The 12,413-nt window shown below is 36.3% G+C and overlaps 1 protein-coding gene across 3 annotated transcripts in view; it reads left to right on the top strand.

Annotated features, from left to right (window-relative positions):
- The window catches only part of asic4b (acid-sensing (proton-gated) ion channel family member 4b), a 69,557-nt gene extending 59,721 nt beyond the window's left edge, over positions 1-9,836 (top strand). Inside the window, exons 2-10 of one of the 3 annotated variants that reach the window (XM_079841528.1) lie at positions 103-247; positions 939-1,066; positions 1,335-1,488; positions 4,472-4,525; positions 5,548-5,701; positions 6,228-6,319; positions 8,081-8,160; positions 8,261-8,440; positions 8,534-9,836. In XM_079841528.1, coding sequence (XP_079697654.1) covers positions 103-247; positions 939-1,066; positions 1,335-1,488; positions 4,472-4,525; positions 5,548-5,701; positions 6,228-6,319; positions 8,081-8,160; positions 8,261-8,440; positions 8,534-8,635 — 1,089 coding nt within the window. In that variant the 3' untranslated portion in view covers positions 8,636-9,836. The remainder of the gene's footprint in view (positions 1-102; positions 248-938; positions 1,067-1,334; positions 1,489-4,471; positions 4,526-5,547; positions 5,702-6,227; positions 6,320-8,080; positions 8,161-8,260; positions 8,441-8,533) is intronic. The other 2 variants (XM_079841529.1, XM_079841530.1) reach the window with 2 other exon arrangements.
- The last annotated feature ends 2,577 nt before the right edge of the window (positions 9,837-12,413 follow it).

Genomic DNA, 12,413 nt, shown 5'->3' with positions numbered 1-12,413 from the left:
GAGGATCTTGGCGTGTGTTAAAGGGATAGGCCGAGGAGTGCAGGTGTTGAAATGTTTTCAATAGTGCATGTGTAATACATGTTTGTGTTTTGTGGTCTACAGGTTTATACACGGTATGGGAAATGTTACACGTTTAATGGAAACAAGACGTCTCCCAAGAGGGTGAGGCAAGGCGGCACTGGAAACGGCCTGGAGCTGATGCTGGATATTCAGCAGGATGAGTATCTGCCCATCTGGAGAGAAACCAGTGAGTGATAAACGCAACTGCTGCCATTTTGCACCCCAGTTATATTTTGCAGTGTAAATGATTTTGAATAACTTTAGTATTTATGTCAGTGTAATATTGTTGCAAAGGCGTTTTGTATGATGCATTATTCTTCTTCATACATTTTGGGGTTGATAATATATATATATATATATTTTTTTTTTTTTTAAAGAAGTGTCTTAGTAATATTGTGGAATATTATTACAATTTTAAATAACTCTTTTCTATTTTAATCTTAAAATATAATTTATTCCTGTGATGACAACGCTGAATTTTCAGCAGCTATTACTCTAGTCTTCAGTGTCACATGATCCTTCAGAAATCACTCTAATATGACGATTTGATACTCAAGAAACTTTCCTTATTACCCACAGTTTAAACAAGTTTTTTTTTTTTTGTGGAAGCTGCTAAATTTTTTTCCATTATTCTTTAATGAATAGAAAGTTCATAAGAACAGCAATTTTGGTAACATTATAAATGCCTTTATACTGTCACTTTTGATCAATTTAATGCATCCTTGTTAAAAAATGTATTTAAAAAATGACTGACCCCAAGCTTTTGAATGGTAGTTTATTGAGGTAGAGGTAAAATAATTACTATTATTTGGTGAGTAGTCATGCAATAAGTGTCTGTCAGATGTAATTTTTTACCCATACAATCTGTCCATCTTCAGATGAGACGACGTTGGAGGCAGGTATTCGGGTTCAAATTCATAGTCAGAACGAACCCCCTTATATCCACCAGCTGGGCTTTGGGGTCTCTCCAGGATTCCAGACATTTGTTTCCTGTCAGGAACAGAGGGTAGGTTTAACTGGGGTAAAAACCACACTCCTGTTGCTTGGCAAAAAAAAAAAAAAAGTAATTCAATACCAGGCTTTTCTAAACTCTTAAATTTCAGACAATTTTAAATTAGGAGCTAATTTACAAAAAGTCAAAAAGATCTCAAGGCTGACTGGGATATTCTCTAATTGAGACTGCATGTGCTAAATATTTCACAGCTATAGGGTGCACTCATGCAGACAAAGAAGCAGAGACAGACTTTTTCTTGAAGTGTCTGCTGTTTTTCTAGCTAACGTACCTGCCACAGCCATGGGGAAACTGTCGGGCTTCATCTGAGCCTGTGATCCCAGGATACGACACCTACAGCGTCAGTGCTTGCAGACTGCACTGTGAGAGCACACAGGTGCAGAGAGAGTGCAACTGCAGGATGGTGCATATGCCAGGTGCGTGTTGTATGTGAGTGGGATAGTTGTCATAAAATCTGTCTGTATCAGTAGAAACAAATGTGCCGTGTTGGAACTTATCACGCCACCACATAGTTCATCTGTAAAATTGTTCTTAATGCTGCTGACAGATTGGCAGCTGCATCCCAACATTCCTGGTTTCACTGTCGAGACAGTGGCGTTCTTGGAAATGAGCATTCTAACCCTTTATGTAGCATACTTTTGTAAATAATAAACAAGCCCTCTTACTGATATGTTGGTTATGGAAGCTTGTTTCTTCCACGGGATAAAAAATATAAAAAGGTCTCACAATTATGACCTTTTTCACAGAATTACAAGTTTATATTTCACAATTTGAACTTTATAACTCGCAGTTGTGAGTTTATATCTCACAATTCTGAGAAAATGAGAATTGCTAATATAAAAGGTAATTACGTCTTTTTCTCACAATTATGACTTTTTTGTTATTGAAAGTCTATGTCTCACAATTTTGACTTTATAAATCGCAATTGTATGTGGCTGAGAGAGCTCAACACGCTGCAACTGAAGTAAACAGATGCAAATAGAAAAGACAGCAGCAAATTAAGAAAACTTCTTCATCAGTTTGACAACACGTGCTGCAAATACTCACAATGCAACCAAATACAGAAACGCGCTGCAAATACTCACAACTCAACCAAATACAGAAATGCAAACGTGCTGCAAATACTCACAACGTAACCAAATACAGAAACGCAAACATGCTGCAAAAGTTCACAGTGCAACCGAATACAGAAACGAGTTGCAAATACTCACAACACAACCTAATACAGAAATGCAAACGTACTGCAAATACTCACAACACAACCAAATACAGAAACGTGCTGCAAATACTCACAACGTAACCAAATACAGTAACGCAAACATGCTGCAAATGTTCACAGTGCAACCGAATACAGAAATGCAAACATGCTGCAAATACTCACAACGCAACCAAATACAGAAACACACTGCAAATACTCACAATGCAACAAAATACAGAAACGCAAACATGCTGCAAATACTCACAACGCAACCAAATACAGAAACGTAAAGGTGCAGCAAATACTCACAACGCAACCAAATACAGAAACGCAAACATATGCTGCAAATACTCACAACGCAACCAAATACAGAAATGCAAATGTTGTGAGTATTTTCAGCACGTTTGCGTTTCTGTATTTGGTTGTGTTGTGAGTATTTGCAGCACTCACAATACTCACAAATACTCACAATACAATCAAATACAGAAACACACTGCAAATACTCACAACGCAACAAAATAGAGGAACGCAAACGTGCTAAAAATACTCACAACGCAACCAAATACAGAAACGCAAGCGTGCTGCAAATACTCACAACGCAACCAAATACAGAAATGCAAATGTGATGCAAATACTCACAAGTCAACCAAATACGGAAACATGCTGCAAATACTCACAACGCAACCAAATACAGAAATGCAAACGTGCTGTAAATACTCACAACGCAAACAAATACAGAAACGTAAACATGCTGCAAATACTCACAACGCAACCAAATACAGAAAGGCAAACGTGCTGGAAATACTACTTAGTAACGCGTTACTCTAATCTGAGTTACTATTTTTGTCATTTTCCTTAGTAAAAAATATATATTTTTGCTTTCTTCTTGTGTCTCGGGGAGAGTTTTTATGTTAAGTGAAGTCAAGAAAGACTGTCTTTATTACATTTTTTATTAAAACATGTTTTTTGTTTAGGACATATTTTTTAATTTCAACTTAAAATGTCAGGAGATCAATTTTTGAATGTTACTGTTAAAAATGCACTTCCAATAAAGTGAGTGTTGGCAAAAATGGTTGTCATTTTTATGTTGAGGCAGCAGGGGTGTTGTCAGCAACTGCTGAATGTAACTAATAAAGTAACTTGTAATCTAACTTAGTTAATTTTAACATCAAGTAATCTGTAAAGTAACTAAGTTACTTTTTAAAGGAGTAATCAGATTACTTTTTCAAAGTAACTGTGGCAACACTGCTCACAACACAACCAAATACAGAAATGCAAACGTGCTGCAAATACTCACAACACAACCAAATACAGAAACGCAAACGTGCTGAAAATACTCACAACGCAACCAAATACAGAAACTCAAACATGCTGCAAATACTCACAAAGCAACCAAATACAGAAACGCAAATATGCTGAAAATACTCACAACGCATTGAGCGCAACCAAATATATAAACGTGCTGCAAATACTCAAAACGCAACCAAATACAAAAACGCCCTGCAAATACTCACAACATAACCAAATATATAAACGTGCTGCAAATACTCACAACACAACCAAATACAGAAATGTGCTGCAAATACTCACAACACAATCAAATACAGAAACGCAAACGTGCTGAAAATACTCACAACGCAACCAAATACAGAAACTCAAACATGCTGCAAATACTCACAAAGCAACCAAATACAGAAACGCAAATATGCTGAAAATACTCACAATGCATTGAACGCAACCAAATATATAAACGTGCTGCAAATACTCAAAACGCAACCAAATACAAAAATGTCCTGCAAATACTCACAACATAACCAAATATATAAACGTGCTGCAAATACTCACAACGTAACCAAATATATAAACGTGCTGCAAATAATCACAACACAACCAAATACAGAAATGTGCTGCAAATACTCAAAATGCAACCAAATACAGAAACACAAACGTGCTGCAAATACACACAACGCAACCAAAAACAGAAACACAGCATGTGTTATATCTCACAATTCTGACTTGTTTTCTCGCAATTCCGATTTTAGAAATAAACTTGCAGTTGCGAGAAATATGGAGGGATTGCAAGTTTTAAACGTCACAATTGGGAAATAAAAATGTGCAATTACCTTTTTTTTATTATTCCGTGGAGGAAACAAGCTTTCATAGTTGGTACAATTTTTCACACATCAAATATCCCTCTACAGGTGATGCTGATATCTGCACACCACGTAAAATCAAGTGTGTTGACAAGGCATTAGGTAAGGTCATCACAAACACATATAAATACGGATGCTGATTGATCAACTATATTAATATGCTTGTTTTTTAGTTTAAAGGAATAGTTCATCCAAAAGTAAAAATTCTGTAATGCTTTACTCACCCTCATGTTCTTACAAACCTGTATAATTTTCTTTCCTCTGCAGAAGGTATTTATAGAACAGTTTTTTTTCTTCCAAACTATGAAAGTCATTGGGGTCTAAAACAACACTCGACTCCATTGCATGGACAAAAAAGAAAAAAAATGAAAAAAATTTTTTTCAAAAAATTTCTAACAGATTTGAAGCGACATGAGGCTGAGTGAATAATGAGTGCATTTACATGCACTTTCTTTCAATGATTATGCTAAATAACCCGACAACACCGACAAACGAAAACAGTTTACATGACCACAAGGTCAAAAACAGCTTAAGAATAAACCGATTGACACAGCTAGATTTTTGGCCATTACCCCAATTTCGCCTGGCATGAAAACCCCCTAAATTGCATTCTTTGAACTTATTTAAGTATGCATGTGTATCAGGAAAGCATCCTTACTGAAGATTTAAGTGATTTACTGCAGATTTTAAGTTTCCCACTGTCATTTTGGAATACTATGGGGTTTCACAATTCACATAATAAATAGCCTATACTCTGAGTGGAATACACATGCTTACGTTTTGACGTCAACACCGTGAAATAGCCTGATTTTGAAAAAGTCTTGTAAATGCAGTTGTTTTGTGTTGCCAGGTGATTGGTCTGCATGTAAACCAGTAAAATTTTTAACTTTTGGTAGTTATCAGCATATTGGTGTGCATGTAATCGTGCTCAAAAGTCTTAAACAGTGATCATTGACGACTCCATTGATTTGACTTAATTGAGAGTTTAAGAAACCACTCTAATGCATTTAAAACTATTGAACATAACAGAGAGCTCGATTATTAATGATAACTACTGCACCATTCACTGCAGTACTTGTCCGGACCAAGTATAATTCATCAATATTTCCTGTACACTTCTTCAGCTTTACTCCAGAAGAGCACAGGTGACTCATGTCCCTGTGAGACACCCTGTAATTTGACTCGGTATGGAAAAGAGCTCTCTATGGTTAAAATCCCCAGCAGGGGCTCTGCTCGCTACCTTTCTCGCAAATACCAGAAATCAGAGGAATACATTAGGTAAGTCTAATGCATAAATGGCCACACATACACACAATCTCAGGAGTAGTTTTTATTCTGCTGCTGAACATATTTCAACATTATAGTTTAAACCCTCAGACATAACAAAGAGAAAACATATACCCAGCATCTTTTTGTTGTTGAGAAAACTACATATGCTTCGGTAAGGATACCTGCTCAGCATTTTTGAAAAATGTATTTATTTATTTATTTGCAAAACATGCTTCTCTAAAAAATTCTATCAGCCTTTTCTAATAACTATAGCAGAATTCCTATTGTCCAAACTGCAGGCTTGTTTCTGTCAGTTATATAATGGGATGAAAAATGTAATTGTGGTCCTCCATTCACTGACTCAGTAGAAAAAACTATTTAATAGACTGCTCTAAAATGACATTCTGTGGTTTCCACTAATTATTTTTTTTTAACAATTTTTGTTGCTAATCCCTTTCTTTCCGTAATACAAATAATAATGGGCTCGTTTCCCTGCAGGGAATTAAACATTTTTATTAAACTTTTCATTGTGCAGAGACAACTTTCTCATCTTGGATATTTTCTTTGAGGCCCTTAACTATGAGACAATAGAACAGAAGAAAGCATACGACATCGCTGGTCTGTTAGGTAGGTTTGCAATCCCCACACACTACAATCATCTGTACTATAAATATTATGATCATAATAGTCTGGCCTTTTTTCTGGAGTATTGAAGGGATAGTTCACCCAAAAAAGAAAATTCTGCCATCATTTACTCTCTCTCAAGTTGTTCCAAACCTGTATGAATTTATTTCTTCTGCTAAACACAAAAGAAGATATTTTGAAGAATGTCTGTACCAAACAGTTGATGGACCCCATTGACTTCCATAGTATTTTCCCCAATACTATGGAAGCTAATGGGGCCCATCAACTGTTTGGTTACCCATATACTGTAATTTAAAATCTGTTTGACTTTCTTCGGCAGATTTAAAAAAAATATATTTTTCACTAATGTCTCATGTTTTTGTTCAAATAATGGAAGTCTAGGGTCCAGTGTTGTTGACATTAAGAAAGAAAGGCATACTGGTTTGTAACAACACGATAATGAGTAATGATTAGACTTTTCAGCTTGTTTGAATGATCATTTTAAGTATTACAAATTATCTTTTTTTTAAACGCTAGGACCCATACTTAGGTCACTTTTTCAAAACTCTTGTGAGCACAACAGCAGTCTATTCCCAGCTAATGGGGAACGTTCTCAGAACTTTGGCTAACATTCAAGGTTCTCTCAAAGTTATGAACAAACGTTCGTCCAGTAACGTTAATAGCCTACAATGTTCCATCAAAGTTATCTGTCTTTAATAAAGTTTGCAAAACATTAGCACAAAAATTTTATAATACATCATTCATGGAACATTTTTTTTTTCAGTTGAACATTCGTTTTAAAGTTTCTTAAACGTTACTACTTGTTTCAAAACGGAACATTCAAAAGTTACGTTCCCATAATGTTTGCTAAATGATCAAATGGGACATTCCCATAATGTTTTCTCTAATGTTCACATAACCAAGATTTTTTTTTAAAAAACATTTAAAAAAATTGATGTTTTGAACATTCAGAAATAACATTTTCATAACATAACATTTTCATTTTCATCTTAATGGGAATATTAGCTAAATGTTCTTAGAACACATTTTTTTTAAACTGGGTTTGGGCTGAATCGTTCCACTGCTTTGGCACAAAATCTTTGTGTGAATTGCATGAATTATTTATACAACCACAACCATTTACATACTTTTTTCAAAACTATTAAGTTAAAAACCTGACATAATACAAAACTGAATACAGGTTTTTTTTTTTTTTTTTTTTTTTTTTTTTTACAATCGCTGGGAAACATTTCTCAATACTTAGGCCATGTTTTCAAAACTCTTCACACAGTTGTCCTTACCAACTTTCAACTCTGCACCAAATTGGCACATTCAAAATGCACCAAAAACACTTCATTCCTGGCTTCAACTACCAAAACACTTCATTCATGTCTCAAATCAACTCACTCTTCCAAAACACTAGCAAAGGTTTCAACACTCAAAAAATAGCTCGTTGGTCAAACTTAATAAAATGATGACACCTATTTCCACACAGTTGAACTGATTCATTTGAACTTAGTGCATGTGAATGAGATCACACCAATTTCAATTTGAGACATGAATGAAGTGTTTTGGTAGTTTTGGATGTAACATTTACTGCTGTGCCAAGCTGAAAGTTGGAGAACTGTATGAAGAGTTTTGGAAATGTGACCTAAGTTGAGAAATGAGTTATTGATTGCAAAAAACAAACAAAAAAAAACCCTGTAACAGAAAAATACTTCACTCTTTATTATATGCCAATTGTTGTTTGGTTTCCATTTCCAGGAGACATTGGTGGACAGATGGGGCTCTTCATTGGTGCCAGTATTCTCACTATCCTGGAAATACTTGACTATATCTATGAGGTATTTTCACTTCATTGTGAAAAGACAGTCCCCTTACATTCACGTAAGCACACAAACACTTCTTTTCCTTTCAGTCTGCTTTAAATTTTTATCTCTATAGGTGGTCAAACACAAAATCAAGCAACTCCTGAAACCAAAGAAGAGTCAGAAACAACAGAACCAACAGAACTTAATCCAAGAGCAGATCCAGAGAACGAAGAACCTGCGAGAACAGAACCTGAAAGCTCAGCTGGCTGTCGGAACTATAGCTACAGTCAGATTTGAAGAAGTCAACGTTAAGGTGGGTCACAAAAACATAGAGATTTTTTAAATGGCTTCTACACTTTGCAGCTAATAACTGAAGCTCTGCGTCATGTGATTTGTTTGTCAACAGGCAGCTAATGACGTGGCTCAACCTCACAGTGCACATCCAACTTCAATATTACCAAATCATCACAATGCACAACCGGTCGTACAGCAGGACTTTGCTTTTTAAGGGATGCCTCTATTTATTTTTTTCATATCACTGAACTTGAAATTGGGATCCTGAATGAGAGCCTGTACACTGAAATATACATTTCATTTTTTTTTCCACTTATAAAAGCTACAGCCAAAGCCTAATCCAGGACATCATCATGTGAAATCGTCTCAAGCCAGTCACACCCCTCACACCTTTTCAAGGCAATATCAGATGAAGAAACAACATGCTTTTGTTGATTTGTGGGTTTTTCCCCTTCTGGAAGGACCTATCATGGGCCTAAAAGAAGACTCAAATCAAAATGTTGCATTGACACATAAATTACATATTTGAATGGACAAACGGGAACTTACTGAAAGTTATAAGGAAAACAGCAAGTTAAAGCAAACATGCAGCAGTTGACAAGTGCAGAAAAAGTTGCTTTCTTCTTGTGGTAATGTACAGTGCTTGTGCCATTTCACCTTTTCACACGTCTTAATAACATAATGAGACTTCTCAATAGGAGAACAGCTAAAATATACCACTCGTTTTTATGTGAGTAGGTTCTTTTTCAGTCTTATGTAATTTTGCATTGCGCTGGAAACAGTCTGTCTCTAGGTTTGAAACATGGAAAACACCACACTAGAGCACACTGTTTTCTGAAATCATCTGTAATAAATCAACACTATTAAATCATAATTTGTATGAAAATAAAAATGTAAAGGTGATAGAGACTTTATTTTGTATTCAAATACAAGCACATTCAAATACAAATGGATACATTTAAAACGGTAGTAATATTTTGCTGAATATCCATCATTTCCATCTGGTATAAAGGACAGCAGCTGACACAAAAATGTCAGAGTATAACCTTAAAACCACCATCAGTTCTTCTTTTATTTGATTTATTATAGTGTTATGTCTTGAATAATGTATTGGTGGCTGGTCATACGCCAGAGCCTTTTGATTGAATATGCATAATGTATTTCCAACGATTAACCTTGTACATGAGGACGGCGTTTTAAGGAGAAAAAATGCTTTTACTGCCATCTAGTGAGCTTAATACTCAAACCAACATGTTTCATCAACGCCACTTTGTATGAACTTTGTAACACCAACTCAAGTCTGGTGGCTCCATAATGGGGAACATTCAAGGGTAGAGATGTTATATGGAATCATACAATTCTGCAAATTACTGTGGAAGTATTTGGTGAATAAAAGTAGTTTTTAACAGAATTTCACATGGATACACTAATGATTTTGACATTGTGAGCAAATGGGTTGTGATTACACAGTAATAATAATAATAATAGCAATTTACCCTTTTCTATATTGACACACTTTCTACAAATAGAATTAGAGCCTCTTAAGCTCTTCGTCTGTAACAATTTCTGTTAGCAGCAGCACAGCGCAAAACATCTGCAGTGTGGTGCACTAACTCATATAATCTCATTATAGCATGTCAGTTCCACAGAGCCCAACACCTGGTACTCTGCTCACAAACATCTTTTTCTGAAACGAAATATGGAAAGGAAAACAAACAAACAAACCACCAAAACATCGTTTTGACATAATAAATATTCTTAAATAGTAGGTTTATGTGCAAAACAAAACAAAAAAAGTGTTTTTGTGTTCATTTGTTGGTTGGTTGCATAGTTGAGAAGCATTCCACTGTGAGGGAACAGATTTAAAGGCACAGATTTGTACATGGACAATATAGTTAGGTTGCCCCAGACAGCCAAAGCTAACGGGAAAAGGAAGTGTGGGTGGAATACTGGAATGCATTTCTAACATGGGTGGATTCAGAAATCTGGAATAATGCAAAATACATTGCGGAAATAGCTTTATACATTTGCCCTTTCTGAACTGTCCATTATTGTTGTGAACATACTTTCCTCTCTTCCTTCAGCTGCAGTCACAGTAAAAAAATACTCTATAATCACTGAAAAATTCTATTCACATTCTCTTTCCCAGCTCCGTCACTAGCCCAAAGTATACTTCGGTTTTTACATGAATGCTAGTTTATGCGTACACATGATTTTTTACTAAACCAGTTAGGCACAGCCGATTTCATTGGTCAAACCAGTCACGTAGTCAACTGTAAAGAAGCGTTCAAACATCATGGATTTAGTCGAGAGTTCAAAAATATCCAATCCGATCACAAAAAACAGTCATTTAAAAACGCTATTTCAGCATTAAAGCCTGCAATGGTCGCGGTATGACACACATAATAGGGTGACCATATTTTGATTACCGAAAACCAGGACACTCGGCCCGGCAATGAAATACTCAAATGATACTCGAAGTTTACTCAAAGATTCCTTATTAATTTCAATACATTTAAAGTATGCCCCCTCTGTATGGATAGAAAATTGTTATATTAGGGCCAGGGCAGGACTTGAAAACAGGACATGTCCTGGGAAAACAGGATGTTTGGTCACCCTAACATATAACAAATAGCAATACACTCAAAATGTAAAAAATATCTACTTGACTTTACTGCAAAAAAATATTCTTTTCATTCAACTAAGAGGTCACGCCGTGAAGTATCGAACTTCTACAGGTCACACGTCTTCACATGATGTGAATTCGCAGGTCAGAGTTCACCAAACTTGAACTTTGGAATGCAGCGAAATTTAAAACGGTTTGTGCGAGCTTGCGTTTCCTGTCTGACACGCTTGCATACGTTTGAATGGAAGTCAATGGAACGAAAAGTGCAGTGTGTCGGCTGCTTTAAGGGAAGGTCACACTACACTTTCCGTTCCATTGACTTCCATATGCGCATGCGAATCCGGGAGACAGGAGTGTGATGTCTTATTACAACTAATGCAGTGTCTAAAAAATATTGAATGCACAAGTCTACTGTGATTGCACCTTTATGTAGGCATGACCAATGAAAACTTTAGAATCGGCTGTGGGGCAAAAATCATGCCGTGCGCACAGTGCATGTGACAAATTTTAATAGCATAGTATGCATACACTGTACGTACAGTACGCAGGCAGATTTTTTTTACTGCGCATACACTGCATGCTTGTGCCTTGAATTTTGTTGCAGTAATTAGTTTGTCCAGAAGGTGGCAACACTGCCCTGACCTGTTGTTTCACAGTCATAAAAGAAACAGAAGAAGTGTACTTTGAAAGGCAAGGGCTGTGTCTCAATCAGCTCCCTAGTTCAGTAGTCAGGAAACTAATCAGGGAGTCAGCCATCTTACTGTACACAATATACTGATTCACGATCTAGGAAGCTAGGGAGCTGATTGAGACGCACCCTATGGCATCTGAAATCGCATAATTCCCTACTATATAGTAGGCAAAAAACAAGTGAGTGAAAAGAGTAGTATGTCCAAATCAAGTGTGCCATACGAGTCCTGAAAAGTGTAGCCAAAGCATCTCGATCGCCCCCAGATGGCTGGATGCAGTATAGGTCATAAACCCGGCCCTCTCCATTAAATGTAATGGGACATAGGGAAACTAAAACAATCAAATTAAACTTCAAATACATTTTTTCCAAAGACGGTTTCTGTCATTTTAGGCAGTTTTTATCACGCTGATGTTAGTTCAAGTGTTCGCTCTTTAAATAAGTTTGGTTTTAGTTTGTTATTTCATGATATAAAAAACAGGGGTGTGACATTATGATTCACAGCTAAGATGGACAGCTTCTCTGAGCGAAGTAGTCACTGAGGCACCTACGGATATTTTCGGGAACTTCGGGAGGAGATTTGAGCTTTAAAGGTGCTCTATGTAAGAATGACAGCTAGTGGTTGAAATGTGTACTGCAGTCCAAATTCAAAATATTGTTTGCCCCGCCCCCTCCTCC

This window comes from Gobio gobio (genome assembly GCF_949357685.1).
Source record: "Gobio gobio genome assembly, chromosome: 17".
In the NCBI taxonomy this organism is placed as follows: Eukaryota; Metazoa; Chordata; class Actinopteri; order Cypriniformes; family Gobionidae; genus Gobio; species Gobio gobio.
This window is presented reverse-complemented; position numbering and strand designations above follow the sequence as displayed.